The 22,199-nt window shown below is 38.9% G+C and overlaps 1 protein-coding gene across 2 annotated transcripts in view; it reads right to left on the reverse strand.

Moving 5' to 3' along the window:
* FHIP2A (FHF complex subunit HOOK interacting protein 2A) overlaps nucleotides 1–22,199 on the reverse strand; it is a 34,327-nt gene that overhangs the window by 6,572 nt on the left and 5,556 nt on the right. For both annotated transcript variants that reach the window (XM_025880460.2, XM_073904162.1), the window contains exons 2-14: nucleotides 21,006–21,084; nucleotides 16,448–16,617; nucleotides 14,658–14,762; nucleotides 14,079–14,201; nucleotides 8,859–9,152; nucleotides 8,477–8,673; nucleotides 7,314–7,428; nucleotides 6,658–6,734; nucleotides 6,383–6,575; nucleotides 6,038–6,207; nucleotides 5,510–5,653; nucleotides 4,304–4,394; nucleotides 2,281–2,424 (exon numbers count right to left, since the gene is read on the reverse strand). In XM_025880460.2, the coding sequence (XP_025736245.1) occupies nucleotides 2,281–2,424; nucleotides 4,304–4,394; nucleotides 5,510–5,653; nucleotides 6,038–6,207; nucleotides 6,383–6,575; nucleotides 6,658–6,734; nucleotides 7,314–7,428; nucleotides 8,477–8,673; nucleotides 8,859–9,152; nucleotides 14,079–14,201; nucleotides 14,658–14,762; nucleotides 16,448–16,617; nucleotides 21,006–21,084 (1,902 nt within the window). The remainder of the gene's footprint in view (nucleotides 1–2,280; nucleotides 2,425–4,303; nucleotides 4,395–5,509; nucleotides 5,654–6,037; nucleotides 6,208–6,382; nucleotides 6,576–6,657; nucleotides 6,735–7,313; nucleotides 7,429–8,476; nucleotides 8,674–8,858; nucleotides 9,153–14,078; nucleotides 14,202–14,657; nucleotides 14,763–16,447; nucleotides 16,618–21,005; nucleotides 21,085–22,199) is intronic.

Genomic DNA, 22,199 nt, shown 5'->3' on the forward strand with positions numbered 1-22,199 from the left:
ACACCCCAAAACAAGACAAAACAAAAAACATACATACTGCGTCACCAGAAAACTCAGTCTCAACCCTTCTCCTAAAAGGCTAAATTTACAGATAGCCAAAATCATATGATTTAGTCAAAATTACAGTATGATAGCCTCTGAAATTTCTAAAAACTCCTGTACTTAACAAGATTTTGTACTTTTTAAAGTATTTTAAATTGTTTTCTTCATTTTAATTCTCACAAGCAAATCTATGTAGGAGGTTACAGCAAGTAACATCAGCTTCACCTTAACAAGAAGAAAATGTGACAAGGGGCACAGCTGCCCAAGATCACACTCTCCCCTGTTGGGGCAGAGAGAAGCTGGACCTACCTCCCTACATTTTTCATGGTGTTCTTTACATTCTGCCTATGGACCTCAGCATTTTACTATCTTCATAAAATCATCACAAATAATACTAAATGTTTGTGTTATAAGGTATTTTTGAAAAATTAACATTGTGACAACATGACAGTATTATGAATAATTTCTCATTTATAATAATGTATATAATATATAATACATATAATTATATATTATATATAATAATTTCATAATTTCTCAATTATACATGCAGGAAACTAGCTACTTCACTAAATTATATGTAGTAAATGTTTAATCCCAGGCTGGTTACCCTGACGCTATCTCTATACTAAGAAAATACAGGCAAACATCCTCCTCACCAAAACACATTTAGAAAAGAGAGAAAATGAAACTAAACCAAGCACGCTTAGCACACCAGGACTCATGACTGTCTTTGAGATCTGACTACATGATGTTCTTACCAAAAAAGGCTTGGAAAATCAAGGGTTTTAAGACCAAAGGTTTGAGGCTGGGGCCTGTAGTGAACCAGCTGTACGTCGCATTAACTGCAACTAGGGATCCTCCCTGACAAAGTATGACCAGAAGTCAGTCTTGCCCAGCACTGAGCGTTACAGAAGAATGGTGGAGACAGCGTGCATGAATCAGCTCTGCCCTGTGACGTGCTAGCTGCTGAAATAAAAAGAACTTCAAAGCATTTCAGGATATTCTGCCTCCAAGTATCCTTTTATGTCAGCACTCCATAAACTAAAGGGAAAAATACCCGAGATCCAAATGAAGCTTAGCAAACCAGCACAAAGAACAAAATGAACTGATGAACCCCGCTACCCAGGGGGCTTCCACAGCCGAGAGGTATATGACGTGTATACGGCCTAATGCCTACAAGAGCTGGATTTACCAACCAACCAACCAAACACGCGAAATACAGCACTTGCTATTAAGAGGTTAAAAGAAAAAAGGACTTATTCTATATCTTTACTGATTACTATCAGAAACAGTACTGACTGAAGTCTAACCCCGTGAAATACTTCTTAAATTATAATTTCTTTATTTGGCTTTCTGGGAATTGAAGACAGCCTGCTTAGGGAGTAAATTTCTTTTACAACTCCCTATGCTCACATAAATATTTAACTAAAATGCTAAAAAAGAACAAGTACTTTAATATATAATTTTAAATTAATTCCGAATTGGTTAAGTCAAATTTCTCTGTTGAGGCAAGTATTATGCCAGGTGGTTGTATTTCAAGTGTATATCCCAGGGTGTAAAGCATTTCAAAGCTCTAGCCTCACTTTGTTCATGTGTCAAGGAGAGAGGGAGGGTGGGAGGGGTTCTGTAATCCCAAATTCATTTCTCCTGACAGCCAGACATACACACACAGCAACATACCAGCTGATGGTGCTTTTTGTCTACCTTGGAATAAGTAAATTTACCTTTTTCATTTCATCTCCCCCTTATGAAAATGAGTATCTTTCATAAGTTCTTTATCTGAAGAAGCAGATTCATCTAATATCGTTCTGTCATTTTAATGAGACCGGAGTGCTCAGGATTCAATTTGAAATGACATTTAAGGTCGTCTGAATTGAACTTTACAAGGTTGACTCAATTTGTATCTGTACGAACTCTACTAATAAAAGAAAAGGCTTTCTACGTCATGCAAGGAAAGCATTTTAATCACCTCCAAAATGTGTGAAGGTTATTAAGAGAACGGTCTATAATGAGAAGTAAAATATATGATTACGTAACAGCCATCAGGCAGAATAAAGGTTTCGAATATAATGAATGCATCAGAAACGCACCACTTGCTGGCAATCAAGCTTTACGAAAAAGTCATCTAGTGGAAAAACTAAGAAAACAAAACTACTTTATTAAAGATCTAAACTAAAACTAGACATTCACCCATTAACAAAATCATGTGAAAATTAGTATTTTAAAGCTTATTACCTGATCAAGAATTCTTCCCATTCTGTCAAATAAAACTTTCAAAAAATGACCTTCAAAGAAAGTAGCTTCTAAATTGCACTTTTCCAATGCTTTTGGAGATCCAGGCCACTCCCATCTTAAGCAGATAGTACAGTAGTCCCGGAACTAGGGAAAAGCATTTGCATCATTAAAGAACAAACCAGAACAAATCGAGCTCAAACAGAAATAATTTCCTCAAACAGGCATATAAGAGTGCACGTGAGTGCCGAGTGTCTGTTCCGTGGGAGGCGCCCGTGGGAGAGGAAAGGACTCAGGGAACAGGCTAAGGAGAAGCACAGGTAAGCTTAGGACCACCAGTGCCAACATATGTTGATGAAAACATAGGCATGTGTTTTCCTTTAGAGGAATTTAACTCTACTTACTTTTATCACAGATTCAGAGAAAATTTAAAAAGCAAAGTAAGCCCTAGCCACATTATCAAATCTATCTGAAAACATTACATGCAAATAGATGAACAGATGCATGTTGTCGGGCTGACTGCATTTAACTGAGCAGATTTTATGTCTGCTGAATCGAATAAAATAACCAGGGGCGGTATTTTTTTTTTCATCTTTCTAGTAATTCATTTTTATTATATTTTACCCAAGTGTAATCTGTCTGTGACAGACTGGAAATAATAAGAAACTGGTCCTTCACTACAGTTTACCACTGGGATAAACAACATGGGTTTTGATAAGCACAAGACCTCAGGTAATAAAAATAAATTTGAAACGTCTTCCCCAACACATAATTTACCTGAGTTTAAACAAAAGAAATTTGGAACAAAGTTTTCTTCCCCATTCTTTCCCTTTTCAGATTCCCCTTATTCAATAAGGCAACATTACTCTGACCTCTCTAGTTTGGAAATTACCTGAAATTAAATCATATTCTCACCATGAAGCACTAACTTCAACTTTTGAAAGAAAAACATTATTTAAAACAATCAGAAAGCCAGCTTCTTCAGTATTTTGTGAGTTTCAACCAATTTGGCTTTCAGTAGACAGTTTTCTATCCTAAACCACACCCCAATATTTAATAAAGCATTTTCCCATTAACATGTCTGAAATTCTTACCTAGAAATTAAACATTTTTTATCCTTGTCTGTCTTCTAATATTTCTGAAACAATCCACAATAACTGCATTTGTAGAGAATGGAAATGGAACTTTACAGAAAGAATAAACGCAGTTTAAAAATCCAGTTGATACTCCTGAAGTCTTGCCTTCACCCTCTCGTCCCTGAAGGCGCTAGCTACACAATTACTCTAGTCACTCCTGCAGTCATCTGGACTTGCGCATTCATGCTACAGGCACATGCAAATTAATTATACAGAACTGTACACTTCAGTCTCAAGGATTTAAATGAAAATTAAATGTGCATTTTTCTGACTTGAGACATTTTAAAATTAGGACTTCTGTAAAATGCTAGGGAGAGGAAAGAAGACCTTGAGAAGGCCATTTAGGTGACTACTTCAGAGCAGACCTTTCAGAGGGTCCTATCAGGGAGGTAGCAAGCTGCGGGGGCAGGCAGTAGGGAGCGCACGGAGGGAGGGAGCGAGGCACCCGTATGTAACTGCTCAGGTAAGAAAAGGGGTGGAGAAGGGGACAGGGCATTCCTGTAGACGAAGAGTAAGGGGGGGGTGGGTAGAATCATTTAGAAGTTATGTTTTGGATCAGCAGGGAAAAGGGTAGGGGGGTAGATAGAATTTAAAGTATAGAAAGAAAGGGAAGGAAGAGACAGAGAGGGACGGAGGGAGACAAGGGAAGGGGAGAGGTGGGGAGGGAGACACAGCGGAAGGAGGAAAAGGAAGGGGAGCAAGCATAAAGAAATCTTGAGACAGACAGCCAGCAAAAGGCAAAGTAAGGTCACTTGCCTGAAGTTAAAGTAACAAGAGGGAGTTCGGGTCTCGTTGAGGGAAACCTTCGGAGAAATGACTGTGGGCAATGGGACAATGTGTGTATGTGCACTCATTAGATTTCACTTCCAAAAATTAACTACTTCCCTTACCTGCCTGTGAGCATCTCGGAGGTAGGTGTCATATCCAGTGCCCTCGACATGGTAGGACGATTTTGCTTCATCGGGTACCAGACAGAGAAAACTTAAATGAGAAAGCCATAGTCAATAACAGAAATACTCCCACAATTCAGTATCTTTATACCTTAAACTATCAAATGATATCTTCAGTTTAGCCAAGTGTTGATGCAAATGGAAACTTGAAAAACAAAATGATACATTCTTAAGTACTTCATCTTGAATCAGTTTTACTGACTGATTACTCTTTCATATCTCAAAGGTTTTATTTAATAATCACTCTTTCCACTTAAAGTAGAAGTAAGCCTAGGGGCGCCTGGGTGGCTCAGTTGGTTAAGCAACTGCCTTCAGCTCCGGTCATGGTCCCAGGGTCCTGGGATCGAGCCCCGCATCGGGCTCCCTGCTCGGCGGGAAGCCTGCTTCTCCCTCTCCTACTCCCCCCGCTTGTGTTCCCTCTCTCGCTGTCTCTGTCAATTAAATAAATAAAATCTTTAAAAAAAAAAAAAAAAGAAGAAGTAAGCCTAAAATGATCTTTTACATTCCAGCACAATGACAGACTGCCATGATATCTGTTCTTGTCAGGAAACTGGCTTTTAAGTAATTGAAGATTTTTATACACCCTAATTTTGCATCTTGAGCCACATGCAATTTCTCTAAAGTCACCTGCCAGAACCAGGCACATCAGTGACAGTGCTGCAAAGGAAGAAACAGAACATCAAGGAAGAAAGAGAATATCGCCAGAGAAAGGGCACTTAAAAAAAAGAAAAAGAAAAAGAAAAAAGTAAAACCACAAGTATCAAAAGGGAATGGCCCCATGCTTAGCATACATGAGTACATGACTAAGAAGTGCAATTTGTCAAACTGGACATTCTCCGTGTTGTTCCAACTGAGAATGACTTAAAAATTTTTATGTTAAAAAAAGCAGGGCCATCTGAAGGTTCATCTAACCACTACTACCTATTTTTGTTTCTATGTTAAGTAGAGCTTTTCCCCTTTGCTATCGATTGTTGCCCCGAGGCTGTCACTTGCTATATAAACATGACAAAAAGCTGATATAATCTTTAGATTAAAGAAGGGAAGATTGAATTTACAATATATCTTTGTAACAATCTAAGAACAGAGCTGTTATGGGTTATAAAAACAAGCAAAAGAGATGTAAGTCAAATTTATATGGCAACTCACCTATTTACAATTTTATGGACTTCAGTTTTCCCATCATTTTTGGGGTGGTCTGGAGTAGCAGGGGGTGAAGAGCTAAGCCACTCCTGATTTGACAGAGTGTTATCCGGCGAAATGTCAGTAAATAATGGGTCTTCTTCCAGATCTCTACGTTTAATTGAATGATGTATAAAAAAGACAACATTTTACTACATTTTTCTAAACCAATGAGATTCTCTGTCATGTTCTTGGAAAACATTACATGGTTTTGCTAATAAAAGAATTAAAGAATTACATTTTATAGGGAAATTAACATTTTATACAAACATCAAACTCCAGAATATATTGATTTTGTTCCGTTTAAAGAATACCACTTGTGATTTAAAGGTATGGTGATATCATGGCATCTAAATTTTATTTTCAAAAATCTTGTAAACTGTTAGAGGCCTTTTTTTTTTTTTTTTTTTACAAATAAGGGACAGAAGTAGGAGGAGAGAGAAGATGACAGTTCTGTAGGAAATGCTAAGCTTGCAAGGCTGGGTGAGGACTTACACGGCTCCTGCTATCAATCCATTCTCCACCACATCTTTATCTTCTGGACACAGAGGCTTATACTCGGTATAATTTCTTTCTTCGAGATTTCTTAGGACCAAGTTGTAAAGAATGTGCTCGTTGGGTTTTTGTAAAAGATGTTCAAACATTCTTAACGTCATTATGCTTATCTGAAACCAAAATGATAAAGGCTAACTGAAAAACATCTCTGAATAAACGATTCTTCTTGCCATCCTGTAAGTCATGCTTTTGATTTTAAAGCCACATCAAGAAGCTATATTCAAAACATCACAAGTACATTAAAATTACGCTTCAAAGTCCCATTCTAAATCTTACACAGCTTACCTCATCAGATATGTGATCACAATGCTCTATTAACCTATGTCTTAAAGGGTGTCTGCTAACGTCTGCCAGAGTTTCCGGTTCCCTCTGTTCTCCAAGGATAAAAAACACCATTTCTTGAAGCAAAACATCAGAGGTTACTTGCCGAACAATGCGATGGAGCAGAGCAGTTGATGTTAGAATACCCATCTCAGAACTGGGCACAACAAACACGTCATTAGTGTGGAAAATGACATGAAATAGCAACTTTTTGTTTTTTAAGGGAAAAGGCCACTCACGTTTGCATCAGCTGAGGTTCCATAACTCCAATAAAAAACCTTTCGTGGACAGCTTTGGCAAGAGTAATAGCAGCGGTCTAGAATATGGAAAAAGCATCGCTATCTTTTTCTTTTTTTAACGGAAAAGAGAAATTAATTTGTAACATCAATAAGTCAGTTTGCATTCTCCATTTGAATTAATGTGGAAAAACAAACTTGCCTATTGAGACGGTCAATGGCATATAAACCTAGATTAGATGCTAGCTACTGGGTCCTTTACATTTTATCTAAATTTTCAGGAACAAGGTGAACAGGACAAAAATATTATCCCAATCCCCATAGAGTATTAACGTCTCCCCAAAGAGGAGAAATGGAGGGAGGCCAATGTCACCTTATGGAGCTTTCTGTTGTAATATTGTAAATACAATTTTCTATTGCAGAACTTGAACTGTGATTTCTTCCAGAGTTGTACTACACACACACACACACACACACACACACACACACACACACACACACACACACACACGTTTTCTTGTCTTATTTGGTTGTATTTATTTTACTGACTGTGCTATCCTAAGATAATTAAGACATATTCAGGGATATAAACTGACAAAATTTTACTTAATAGACATTTACATTTTAAAATTATCAATAAGTAACAAAAAAAATCAAACCTTTTGTGCTTCCTTTATAAGTTGATCACAATAATCAAACCAGGAAAGAAATGAAATTAAGGCTCGTTTTCCTGGGAATGCTGAAGCATCTTCTTTATGACTATATGAGTCCAAGCTGTAGGACGTAGAAGAAATGCTTAGTCCAAAGTAATCCCAAAGGGGTAATCCAATTCAGCGCACATGGAACAACGAAGGCCCGTGAATGAACTTACGCAGTAAGATACATGTATACAGGCAGTGCTGGATGACCACCAGAAGCAGGTTTTATAAAAGTAAGCCAAGGATTAGAGAAAACCTTTCAAATTACAGTTGTAAATAACTTGCACTCATTAAGTGGGAAGAGAGAAACTAACACAGAATGCAACTGCAGAGGAAAAACCACACAGACAGCTCCTGATGCTCCCATGGTAAATCTGACCAAGTGGCAGGAAGGAAGTGTGGGAGGTTCTCAGCTCCTGGGGTGGAAGAAAGGGTAAAGGAGGGTGTGCAAAAAGAAACAAGTGGCCTGCTTCTCTTCCTCCTTAAAACACCGGACAGCGGTAAAGTTAACCTGTGGCTCTGCCCTACCGATGTTGGCAGAATAGCGGGTGGAAAAAGACTAGTAAAAACCAAGGAAGAGTTAAAAATGCAGAGAAAAATTGTAACAGGTTATTATACTAAAACATTAGGCAGCTTATAGATGACAGGATTTGGGGTACTTTTCCTCATGCTGCTTATAAACTTATAAATGTTCTGCGATAATCACATTTTCCTATGAGAATCAGGGGACCCCCAAAAGATGGGTAGGAGGGGAGAGTCCATACACGCGGGCCACAAAACTGAGACTGCCAAGAGGCATATTTACAAAAGGATGCTCCCTCTCTCAGGAATAAAAAAAAAAAAAAAAATCAAAGTTATTGGTTTTAATGTAATTAAGGTCTTAATTATTCATTATAATGGAAAAATAGCTTAACTATGTAACAGCTGGATTGTTCCCATACCAGTTCACTCCTGACTGGCAACACATTTAAAACAAGCCTCAGAAAATAATCCCATTTAATGATCACAAGTAATGTCACATTTTCCAAAACTAAAGATTTGTATCCCTGCAAAATAGCAGCGAATTTACAGGTATAGGTGTTAAGAAGTCGCTTCTACGGGAAAACACAAGTAATGATTCTTACCCCCAGTTAATCGCTTCCACTGTTTCGATATCTAACGGATCCACGGACTGAGGTAGGGCCTTGTACAGGGAGGCGAGCCTGTCTGTCAGCAGTTCGCACAGGCACGTGCTCTGCGTGAGGCACCTGGCAGCCGCAGGCTCCGGCAAACTGACTAACAGCATCAAGCCCTCGCAGGCTTTCACAGCTATCCGGCCATCCTGAGGGAAAACACACAGACCCCTTCAATTCTTGAATTAGATGTATGTCAAGTTGTTTGGGAAAAATTCAACTGAAAAAGATGTAATGTTTTACACTAAAAGAACAGACTTTCTTTTTTTTTTTTTTCTATTTCAAATGCACGTAACTGTGATCAGGTAAGCGGGAAAGAGTAAGGAAGACTCACAGGACTTCTAGTGAGATTTAACAAGGAATTCACTAAGTTGTAATCCTGGTTTGGACGAACAACCGTGGCCTCAGGCAGTGGGCTGACGGCTAGGCTATCCAAGCTGGTGGACAGCTCATCCATCTGCTGAGGAGGCTCATCTTCTGTCTCTGTGTGCTCCAGCCCCACAGCACCAGACAGTTCCTCTGGCTGACAGAACTGGCCCGTGTCTGTTGACACGGAATCCTGACCTTTCAGTGAGTCTTCTGAAATTACATCTGGTGTGCCTTTGGAAGCCAATGACTTCAACTTATTCTGAAAAAGAACACATGTTCTGTAAGATTCGTATCAAAAGACTTATAAAACAGAAATCATATTTTTATCGGTTTTTCTATAACTCACGTTCAATGTCTAGCCAATGTGGCAATAGATAAAAAGTGTTATGACAAATGAAAACACTCAGACGTCAACAAGTTGTGTTTTAGATATTTTAAAATTGCCCAGGCATTTATAACACTCTTTACACTAAGTACAAAACGGTTTACCATGACCAAAAGCAGTGAACAGTATTAGTGATAACTATATGACTACTGCTAAAAACAACTGTTTTTAGTAACAACTGATGTTAGTGGGGAAAAAAGATTCAGGAGGTTTCAATTGGAATTAATCGTCTTCTCATCACTGGGCTACTTAAAATACAGAGCCTCGATGTTGATTCTTCTAAGATCAGTTTTCTAAGATGATTTTTGTGTTTCCCCTGTACCTCTGCTTTATAAAAAGAACTCAATACTCTCAGGACCTTTTTATTAGTGTTTTTTTTTTTTTTTTTTTTAGTGTTTTTGATGAGAAAAGATTTACTTGAAATGTCGGTCCCACCTCCCCAATACACACACACACAAACACAAAGAGAATCTTAACCGAAGCAGGGCGCCTGGGTGGCTCAGTTGGTTAAGTGTCTGCCTTCAGCTCAGATCATGATTCCAGGGTCCTGGGATCAAGTCCCACGTCAGGCTCCCTGCTCAGTGGGGAGTCTGCTTCTCCCTCTCCCACCCCCTGGCTCGTGTGTGCTCTCTCTCTCAAATAAATAAAGTCTTAAAAAAAAAAAAAAAAAGGAATTGTAACCAAAGCAAATCATTAGTTTCAGGGGAAGCGTTTTGCTTTCCATTTGAACCTAAGAGCAAAAATCAAATCACACACACAGGTTAGAAGTCTCCTCAGGGGCCTCTCACCGTGTTTCACCCATCACAGAGGTGCACTCAGTACTGAATGAATTCAGAGTTCTATTTCCAAAGTTATATTATAGTTATTATAAATCACTTTTATTACAGTTAAAGATATAGTTTGGACCAATCTTCTTGAGAAATTGAGCCCACAGCACATGTTAAAAGAAACAACTACTCCAAACAACTTCCCAATTTCCTATAAAATCAGTTGCATGTCACAGTCCTTATGAATGTGAGTATTGTTGGAAATGGTACCTCAGATAAGAATGGCAAAGGAAGAATAATCTTGGACTAGCATTCACTTCTCAGACGAGTGTTTCTCAAAGTGTGACTCAAGACCGTTGGCGTCACGGTCATCTGTGGGGCTTGAGAGAAATGCAGATTCCTGGGTCCCACCCAGACCTGAATGAGAATATCTGGAGGTAGAGCCAAGGAATCCACATTTTAACTTATTTACTTATATTACTGAGGTATAGTTGACAATGTTATACTGATTTCAGGTGTACAATGTCGTGATGGAATCCGCATTTTTAGCAAGCTCCCAGATGATGAGGAACTGTTGCCTTGTCTTACACTTTGGTTCTTACCAAAACTGTTCCCTTTCTACTTCAGGGGTTTTAACGATAGCCACAGCACATTTATACACATAACCCCCAAATCTCTTGAAGCCAGACTTCCCTCCCAAATCACAGATTTGCAAGATCAATGCCTGCCAATTATCTCCATTGGATACCAGGAGGACTCAAAACATCCAGAACTGTAACTACCATCTTCCCCTCAACATAAGCTCCCTCAGGGCTCCCTACTTTCTGTTAGCGACAACCTTCCTGGTTCAGAAACTCAAGCACTCATCATCCTTTCTCTTGCTTCCTGCACAAGACCACACAACACCTACCTCTGGCCTCTCTGGAATATATTTACTTCGTTCCACCTCACTGCCTCCAACTTACAGTCCTTGCCACTTCTCGTCGGGGTTACTCCCTCAGCTTCCAAGTTGGTTTCCTCTGCTTTTCTTTTTCCTTTCAAAGGAATCCACTGTACAAGATGCTGCCATCAATCTGACTTAAGGTACAGACACCATCATGTAGTAACATCCCTGCTCAAAAACCTTCGGTGGCTCCCCAGTGACTTCAACTATGTTCAGATTCTTCATCCTGCCATTCAAAGCCTTTGATCCTTCCTAGTCCATCTCTCCAGGCCCATTTCTTATCACATATCCTAATTTTATACTGTTTCATGAACACACCACAGACTTCTATATCTTCATTTCCTTACGTATGTTCACCCATTCTTATCTGAACATCTGTCAGGACTCAAATCAAAGGTAAACTCTTCCATGAAGTCTTTCCCAACAACCTAAGAGCAGATGTAATCCCTTCATCTGAGGAAGACTTAAGGCGTATTTACTTTGCATCCTTCTTAGGATACTCACCTTACTCCACCTCAGATTATAGCTTGAATATTAGTCTTACCCTTGTCACCAGACTATGAACTCCTTTAGGGCAAAGACTGTTCCTAACTCATTTACCATAGGCACTTAAACCATAGTAGATGCACAGAGTAGCTGCTTTACATGAAAAGAGAGATTAGAATTCAGGGGATATATGCCTGACAACTGCAAAGAACTTTTATTACTCTCTGTACTTAGAAGTAACATAGCTGCATTTCTCTGAAAATTCATTCAGCAAGTGCTAATTAAGCAGTTATTATACATTATACTGGATACTAGACAAGTTGTGGGAACCCAAAGATTAATGCAACAGAGTCCTTGTCCTCAAGGAGCTTACTGACCAGCAGGAGAAAATAAAATACATTTAAATAACTCTAACGACAGGAAGACTGTAACAACCACATTAAAAGCTTATGAATACTCTTGAGAAAACGGAGATGCCTACTACCTCAGGCTGTGGAGAAGTATGCGCTTTAAAACCGGGCATTCTTTGTAGTGAGGTCTAAATGGAACTGTCTCTGGGGAGACAGGAAAACAGAGGACACCTATCTCTCCATCAGCATATGTACGCCCATAAATTTTCTCTGCTTCTGATCGACGGCTGTGTCCTTCTGAACGAGTTTCAGGGATTCTGAGAAAAAGTCCTTAAAGCTCAAGCTGGGGCAAAAATCCAAGCATCAAAAGTAACTAGGGTATCTAAGAAAACTTTAAGTAACTAACGTGAACTTTGAGAGGAAAAATCTCAGACAGCCAGATTGAGATATTTGCTACATTTATATCCCAAAACCTAAAAAACCTGTAATAAACCCTTAGAATCTGAAATCAGAAGTGTATTTCAGCCATTTTGAAACAAACCTTCAAAATAGGACACCCACCATGAAAAACTGGCATTCGGCCTCTTTATCGCTACCTAAAAACTTAAATGCATGCACTTTTGCAGCTTGGCTGCTCACCTGTCTTCAGTAAGAGTGCAGAAGAGGATCTTGGGTGACTTAGTCAATAGAGTGAAGCGGCAAACAAACCCACCTACTAGAATGGCTAAAATTTTTAAAAACAAGACCCTGACAACGCTCACTCTGACAGGATGGGGAACAACAGGAGCTCTCACACGTCGCTGACAGGATGCAAAACGATAAGGGGTAAAACAGTTTGGCAGGTTCTTATGAAAATAAATACACGCTTGCCACAGGGTCCAGCAATCCTACTCTTCGGTGTTTACCCAAGTGAAGTGAAAACCTAAGTCCTCAGAAAAAAACCACGTGTGAATGTGCATAGTGGCTTTACCCATAATTGCCCAAACTGGAAACAACCCCACGTCCCTCGACGGGTGGATGAATAAACAACTGTGATACACCCACGCCACGGGATATTACTCAACAGTATCAGGGACCAAACTCATCTTTGAATCTCAAATGCATTATGCTAAGGAAAAAAAAAAAAAAGGCAGACGTGAAAGCTGATCACATTTGTGTGACTTTCTGTAAAAGAGGAAACCTACGACAGAACCACATCAGTGATGGCTGAGGATGGGGTGGAGGGAGAGGGGCTCCAAGGAAGCCGCGGGAGGCTGGCAGGCCTGCTGTGTCGCTTGAGGCTGGTGGTGGCTACATGACCGTGGGTTTGTTAAACTCAAGAGAACCACAGACCAAAAAGAGCAAATTGCACTGTACCTCACTTGTACCTAATCTAGGGAAAGAAAGACAAAAAGAAAAAGAAAACAAAAAGATTTTTAAAAAAACCTAGCAAAATTAATTTTTTCTGTTTTTTTCAAGATTTTATTTATTTGAGAGAGAGACAGCGTAAGTGGGCAAAGGAGAAGAGGAAGAGGGAGAAGCAGACTCCCCGCTGAGCAGGGAGCCCGATGAGGGATTCGATCCCAGGACCCTGGGATCATGACCTGAGCTAAAGGCAGACACTTAACCAACCGAGCCACCCAGGCGCCCCCCAAACTAATTTTTCTACTACATTCCTAAATGACTTCACTGCAGAAAAAAAGAAGTGAATGACAGAAGTACACGAAGTATTTTCTAATTTAAAACTGGGAGTAAAACCCAAAACATTGATTGATGGAATACGTAAAGTATGATCCACCGACTATGGCTAAGAAAAGACAGGGCGGAATACTAGAGCAACTGCCACTGCTATACCAGGCTGGAGAGGTCACTCGGGCTTGTGCGCATCCTGCCCCAATTCGCACACAGACCCCAGGCCAGATTACCCGTGCTCCACACTAGAGCAGACTTGGCTGATAACATGATAGTTTATAAGCTCCTGACTCACTCTCCCTGATTTTCCCCTTCAAGCTGCATCCCTGCTAAGCCTTGAGTCTGTATTTGTCCAGGCCCTGTACTGCCCTGTAGATCGGCTCAACTACTTTCTCTGAAGAGTGGCTTCCTCAAAAGATTTCAGGTTAAAACAAACACTGATCGTCAATGAAAAATAATTCTGGGAAGTGAAACAAGCCATCTGATACCCACAAAATGTAATTCCTTCTAATATTATTTACAGAATTCAATTCTCAAAATAATTGTAATATAAGCATGCTTCGAAGGTTGACAAGTACCATACCTCCAGAAAAAAATTAACCAAGTAGGGATTTTGTTTCAGCTTTGCACATACAATACAGAGAAACTGGATTTCTTCATTTTCCGTTGGTGTTGCAAGTACTTCACCACACAGTCGAATTAATTTCTGTTAAAAAATTTAAAAAAAATGTTTCAAACTTGGGTTACTTTTTACAGGTACGTAAATAGCCATCTGTTTGCCTTAAGAGTATTTACAATTTTCATATAATGCAAATACCTTGCATTCTGCAGACAGAACACTATTTACCATCACTTCCAACAAAAGAGATTTACTAGTAAGTTCTTCAAATATATCACCCTAGAAAATTCATAAGCACACAATAAACCCCTTGAGATGTCGAAGAGATAAGTTAAAGGAAAAACTAATGTATAAAACTTTAAGAGAAAAATAGAGCATATAATACAACGTGCTGCATACCAGAAGCTCAAGTATTTGCTAATTTACACGTTATTTTTGGAATAATTTCCTTTATTATTTTTCATCTTAGAACAATCACATTAAAGTATTTATACATGAAAAGAAACGGAACCCAATGCTGTTTGGAGAAGGAGAAGAAAATACCTGCACCGGCCTGTGGACGTTAATGTGCGGGAGCAGCGGCTGCTGGATCCTCCCCAAGAGTTTAGTGTAGAACACCAGCACCTGCTGCTTCATCCCTGGGGGACACTGGGCGCAAAGAACAGAAAAGCAAACAAGGGAGAACAGACGATACAAACATGCTTACTCAAAAAGCTTAAAGAATAGGAATGTGAACGTATTTCACCCTCAAAAGTCAATGCAACCAGCCAATTAATGAGTCTTTCAATATACAATTCTCCACCAAATATTAATGACTGGCATTCTAGAAATAAAATTACATCTGGGACTGTATAATACAGCCAATGGAACTGCAGGCCGATGTGATGACAGACAGCATGGTAACGACACGCTGTTGAAATCAGTTTGGTTTGGGCAACATCAACCTATTTGTATTCTAAATGCTAGGGTAACCCCGAACTATTATGGTTAACTCTATGGCTGTTTTGCATTAGTTGCAAAATTATTTACATTATGATTATTATAAACAATGAATATTTAAAAAGGAAGTTTTTATAACATGCCATGCTTTAAATCTTTGCTGAAAACTAGGTAAACCTGATGATTGCTTACGCTGTGGGTTAAGAGAGCACAAACTAACAAGGTTATGTGTTCTATCGCTAACCTGCTTATACTGTTTGCAATTAAAATACAGTCACAAAATGAGCATTTCCAAAGCATCCTCATAGACATGCTATCTGGAAATGGTATAAACGATAATCTCATGCACAGTATTTTTTCTAGATAGCAAATACTTTGCATTATTCAGATAGACCTGTAACATTTACAATCACTGATATAAAAATTAATTTGCCAGATGCTACAATTATTGACCTTCACTCAAAAATCAATTAATCTGTATTCAACTTAGTGTTGTACCATCCCTCTCTCCACACGATAGGGGAGCAGATATCCTGCCTCAAAAATATAAATTGCATGAATTTAACTTAAAATGAATTGGGAGTACTACAGACTTAGTTAAAAGGAAACTTTCCGTAATACCACTACTCATAACTCTATTTGGTGTTTAAACATGTTGATTTTTTTTTCCAGTTTGATTTTCACATATATTATAGAAATTCACAGAACAAAAGCACAGATTTTGAGACTTGAGGGAGGCCCTCCGTGATCACCTGTTCAAATGTTAAAGAGAAAGAAGGTTAACCAAAGGGACGTTCAAGGTCATAGCGTTAGTGGCAAAGCCAGGCCTCCCAACCGCACTCCAAAGTTCTTCCCTTTCCCTCGCACCCCCACAGGCTTTGAAACTTGCCTTTTTATGTAGTTTTAAAGTTTCCTGGTACAGAATATTATTTATATCATAAATACCAGTTTTGCAAAGATTTCTCAGGATTCATGAGGCCTAAAAACTTAACGTGGCTCCACTCATTGGTAGAGGTAATGTCAGAATAATCAGTGACATTTTCTTTCTGGATTATGCAAAATAAGCCCTATTTTCCTAACCCAGTTTACACTGGGTTCCTTCTCACGTCCTTTGATTCTGAGTACATGCCCTTGAGCATATTTTCATAAATGTTTACACTGTAATTCTCAGCAGCCTGAGGACCAGTTGTCGCCTAGAGCATCCTAGGGCTTTGCTGGCTCTCTGGACAGTCACATTGTGCAGGCTGCACATTTTCTGTTTTTCACAGTCCTGACTTGGATTCCACCATGCTTAATACATACCTCTATAATTAAATTTAGTACTTGCAGCTTCTTTACCTCTAAGACATTAATGCATGTATTACATGCCCAAGAACATGTGGATAGGAACTTACATCAGCTTTTCCTAAGGTATATAACGTTTCCAAGATCTTGTGATGAAGCAAATATTCCATACACGGCCCTGTCACTCCGAACTCTCGCTCCCGTTCTTCCTGTAGCAAAATACCTAACATCTGGTCCAGATGAGAGGGAATATTTGTATCTGTCACTGGGGCTTTATCATCTAAATAATAATAAAAAAAATTCATCAAACATTCAAACAATTTAAAACTGCCTATTTGTACCTAAAATGCCTTTGATATTTCTCTATTCCAATTCAAAATGTGAGAAAAATCTGAACTACACACTTAAGTGGTATATAATTGGTATGTAATTATCTTTGCCAGGATGTAGGTGATTCTTTTTGCCATGTTCTTATTCAAAAATGGAATCAATATTCTGAAATATATTCTATTAACTAATGTCTATGTATAATTCAAAATAAGAGCCATTTATACAGAAATGGGAACATGATCAAGAAAAATACACATAACATCAAAATTTTGTATACACTTACAATTAAAAACAATTTTTTTTCAAACAGCTAGTTCAGAAGTTCTGAACTTTTGGATCTGAATTTTAAGTCTCTTTATATAGAAACAGGTTGGCCTTAAACATCAAGCTGAATTAGGTAGGATACATAGAAAGGGCAGGTTCTGTTTTTGTTTGCTACTGAATCATGTCGTAACACTGGGAAGTCAGACACTTACAGCCCCTAATTCATCTCCATCTGTGAAAACATGAGGAGCCCAAAGAACAATTTCTGGCATCTCTCATGAACAGACAACTATTTCCCAAAGCCAAAACTTCTTCTCAGGAGAATTCTTATTAAGCACTATTGATTTTTTAAGATAAAAATCCATTGATAGATTTTGAGTTCACAACTGGGACTTAAAAATCACACGGTTTTATCAACTTACCCTTACTGTACGAGGGCTAAATTGCTCTTAATAGAATGTTTAAATACAAAATATACTTGGAAATGCCAAGTTCTTATTTATGTCTCTACTGTAATTTCCTTAGTACTCCATAGTATGTGCAACACAATCCTAGTATGCTATATATTTTGATGGTATGTTGCTTTGCCTGTATGTGTGCACATGTATGCACGTACACATGCACACGCAGTGTAAACCGGAACACCAAGCCCTACAGAGAAAACAATGGAGAGACAGAGGTCACCCTTGTTTCCAAGGATAACACATGTACCAAATTTGATATACAATGTGGCAGGTACTAAAAGCATGGGGCCTGGAGTAAGACAACTTGCATTCAAATCTTGGCTCTGTCGCTTGTAGCCGGACGACCTTGGCAAACTATTTAAGCCTCTGTCACCACCACCTGTAAAATGGGGGTAATCAACACTAGGAAGTGTCATATGATTTCAATGAAACCATGTGTGTAAAGCTCAATGCCTTTGCACACAGTAAGAATTCAAGAAATGTTAACTTTTGATGTTTCATTTTGTATTCTTCTAAAACGAGTGGCCAGCCACTAACAGAAGATAATTTGTAAATTTATTTGAAATTTGGGTCTTTTTTTTTTCTTATGTTTTTTCCTCTTTAATTGCAGACTTTATATAAACATTCCAGGGAAGAATGAATGTTCAAGTATGGTTTGATTACAGTTATCAATGGAGAAAAATGACCAGAAAGGCTTTGTAAATTGAGAGACAAATGAATTGTAAATGTGACTTGACAGGATTAAAATCCTAGCTCCCTAGAAAGCAAGACGTTGTTTTTGCCCTCTGCCCCCTTCACTCCTAAGCTGCACGTAGGCCCCTGTGCCTCCATATGCCACTCCTTCTACCTGAAATGCCTTTTTCCTCCTCCTCGAGCCTGCTCCTAATCATCCTTTAAGCCCCACGTTATGGACTCTGCCTTCTATTTCTCCCTTCTTTGTTCTCTCTGTGCCTGACACATATACACACATTCGTCCCATACTTTATTATAATGTACATACTTGTTTCTACTAAACTGCAAAAAAAAAAAAAAATCATTTAAAGCAAGAACTTAAAGCCTTTCCCTTAAAGTATTTCCTTAAAGCTATGGAGGAGTGAAAAATTCACAAGGGCTAAGGAATAGTCATTTGAAAAGGGAGGTCCTCTCAAAAATCTTTCCTACAGATCTGCTGTCTAAATACCCAACTTAAGGTAGAAGTTATATTTTACGTGGAAAGGTATACATATATTTTGTATCTAATTTTTACTTATCATACAACTATAAAGGGTTTTTTGTTTCAAGGAATTATCACCTACGGCCCCATCAGCTTCCCCAATCAGACTGCCTGAATACTCTATTTCAGGAGGTGCCAGACTTTGGCCTAGGGGGCAAATCCAGCCTTACTACATGTTTCTGTTGTATTGGAACAAAGAAACACTATTCTTTTACATACTGTTGATGGCGGCTTTTGCACAACAGAACTGAGCAGTTCCAAGAGAGGCCACAGGACCCACAAAGCCTAAAATATTTACTATCTGGCCCTTTACAGAAAGTTTGTCAACCTTTGACCTATGTATTTCACATTCCCCTTACTCTCCATACTTCTTATTCACTGAGAAAGACAGAAGCAACCAGAAAAGAACTCTTGAAGACTTTGTAGACCACATCCACCCTCCTTCTTCATCTATACTTATATGCTGTTTTCCACACCTTATTTTGACGGATGGACTGTCCACGTGCCTATTAAGGCTCAGCCCTCACCTGTGCACTAGACCCTACTCCCCTTGCCCATTTAAGGGTATTGCTCAGAAATGACTGCATCTGACTCTTGTCCACCATTCCCTCTCTACTAGATCATTCCATCAAAGTACAAACTAAAATATCTTCCATCTTGAAAAAAAAAAAAAAGTGAAACCCTCTCTTGAGGGGCACCCGACTGGCCCAGGCATAAGAGCATATGACTCTTGATCTCGGGGTTGTGAATTCAAGCCCCACAGTGGATACAGAGATTAAATAGATAAATAGATACTTAAAATTAAACCCTCTCTTGAAACCACATCTCCCCTTGGCTAATGCTCCATTTCTCAGCTCCCCTTCCCACTAACGTGTATGGACGTGTCCCATTGTCTATATAGGTTTTCTGACCCCTCTTCTCTTAAAGCATAATCCAATCAGGTCTCCTCTCTCTTCGTTGCCATTAAAACGGCTCTTATCAAGTCCACTAATGAGCTCCTTGCGGCTAAGTCCAAAGATCCTTTCTTAGTCTTCATTAAACTGACATCAGCGTCATTTGACACAATTAATCCCTGTCTCCTCTCTAGCCTCTAGGACATCATTCTCTCTTGGCTGTCTTCTACCCCACTAGCAAAAGTGATTTCCTTTGCTATTGTTTTCACCATCCCAATGTCTGAGCATTGGGCCCGAGGGCTCCATTTCTGAACATCTTCTCTCCTCCATCTACCCTTACTCCCTACATCTCATCCAGTCTCATGGCTTTAAATCCTACTTACATGTGATGACTTCAATGTCATATCTCTGGTTTAGAACTCCACCTTAAATTCCAGATTCCTATTTCCAACTGTCTACTCAACATATCCAACTGGACATATAGTTGGCATCTCAAATTTAGCATGTCCAGAACACTTATAAACCTGCTCCTCCTGCAGTCGCCCTGTCCTGGTAAGTGGCCTATTTTCCATCTGCCTAAGCCCAAAACTTTGAAGTTTCCTTGACTCAGTCTCTCATACCCAACATCCAATCTGTCAACAAAGCTTTCTGCAAAATGCACCTAGAATACAATCTTATCCTACCAGCTCCCTGGTTTAAGCCACCATCGTTGCTCGGACCACTGCAATGGTCCCCTAACGGTCCATAGCTTCGCCTCTGTGTCTTTCCAATCTAATTTTTTCTCACAGAAGCTGAAATTGATTATGTTACATGCCGCCCAAAGCCCTCTGATGGCTTCCCACCTTGGAGTAAGAGCGAAAGCCCTTATAATAGCTTCCAAGGCCCTTTGTGACTGCATCTGGCTCCCATCTGACATCACCTCCTCACACTTTTCTCCTTGTTCACGTTGCTCTAGCCAAACCGGCTTCCTTGCAGTTCCTGGAGTATGCCAAGCATGTTGTATGCTCCAGCTGCAGGGTTTCTGCACTAGGTCCTCTTCCTGAAACCAACCCCCCAGGCTTGCTTCCTCTTTCCTTCAGATTCCAACTGAGACGTCTGTTCGGGCAATGAGGCTTTCTCTAACCTACAAAAGCCAACTGCCCCTCTTCCCCCATGTATAGACTTCTATCCCCTTAGCCTGCCTCATTTCCCCCTCAGCCCCTGCCATCTGACACACTATGTGTATTTGTCTATTTTGGGCTCGCTTCTCCGTCATCAGTATATAAGCTCTATTAGGACAGGGATTTTGCCTGTTTGATTTACTGTTCTATTGCTCAGTGCCTAGAACAATGCCTACACATAGTAGGTGCTCAATAGATACATTTTTAAAGTGAATCTAAAAGAGGAATTAAAAGTAAAATAACTTGTTTATAAATTTAAATATAAAATAACTTTGAAAACTAATTTGAAATATATTTTAGTATTTCATAAATTTTGTTTAATTAACATTAGCTTTGTTTCTTACCCGAAGTCTCTATGTAGTAATGGGTAATTGCCTTCCAGTGATAAACAAAATCTTCTTGTAAAGGAAGAGAAGGTGCAAGCTACACAAACACACACACACACAAAAAGACCACAACAATTAAGAAAATGGCATTAAACGTTTCCCATAAAGTATAACTCTGTATTTGTCCACTAATAATACAAAAGCAGCATAAAAATAATGGATGAGCTTTAATTTGACTTTATATGTCAGAATATCAAAGAAAAAAAGGAGTCAAAATCAAGAAAGTAAAAATGATTTATTAAGAAAGAGGAAAAACATATTTATCAATATTATTATTAAACTACAAGGGCTGGGACTTTTTTTTCCTCCCCGAAACTGGTTAACTACATATGGTTTCAAAAGTAATGGTGTTAAGTGAAAAGATGCAAAATCCTATTTAAATTATCAGTAAAATGAAATTATCAGTAACCAGGGATCTTTGTACCTAGGACTTTGAAATGCAAAACAGTAAAAGGCTGCTATGCAGTTACACGTCACCATTACAAAAACATATACCAAAGTCAACCATGTAATCTGATTAAAACTGTTCCCTACTTTCAGTGACATAACAGATGTAAACCTTTTCTTTTTAAGCCTGGATTAGGCAGTGCATATTTTTAGCAAAATACCTGTGTGAACAAGACACTACCAATTTAAATTCCACAAAGCCAAAAATGTTTCACTTCAAAGTAAGTTCAAAATTTACTTCAAAAATTTTAAGACCAAAATTATATGCCTTCAGCCATCTCATAGCCAACCTGCCAAGTACTTCAAATGTGTGTTAAACAGATAAAAGACCTAGATGCACCTTCCACAACACTGTCTTTTCCTTAAACAGAGAGAGAGAGAGAGAGAGAGAGAGAGAGAGAGAGAATGCTCTCCCAGTCCTACTATTGCCCATAAATACTGGTCAGAAAGTTCACAGTGGATCCAGCTTACTTAAAAACAACCAGGTTTCTATTCTGGCAACCGAAAGCCTGGCACAGTCATCTTTCATTCCCAGATACTTCATCTAAACTGATGACCTCAGGGATCACGTTACTCCTGTCTTCTACGTGTTCCATTTTGATTTTTTGTGTCCTCAAGCAGAGACCTCAAAGTCTGGAATCCTAATAAAACAATCTCAAAACTACTGGACAAATTATAAACACTGGTCATAGACACATTACGACC

Source organism: Callorhinus ursinus, unplaced genomic scaffold (assembly GCF_003265705.2).
Source record: "Callorhinus ursinus isolate GAN/ISIS: 27379988/994484 unplaced genomic scaffold, GSC_fseal_2.0 scaffold20, whole genome shotgun sequence".
Classification (NCBI taxonomy): domain Eukaryota; kingdom Metazoa; phylum Chordata; class Mammalia; order Carnivora; family Otariidae; genus Callorhinus; species Callorhinus ursinus.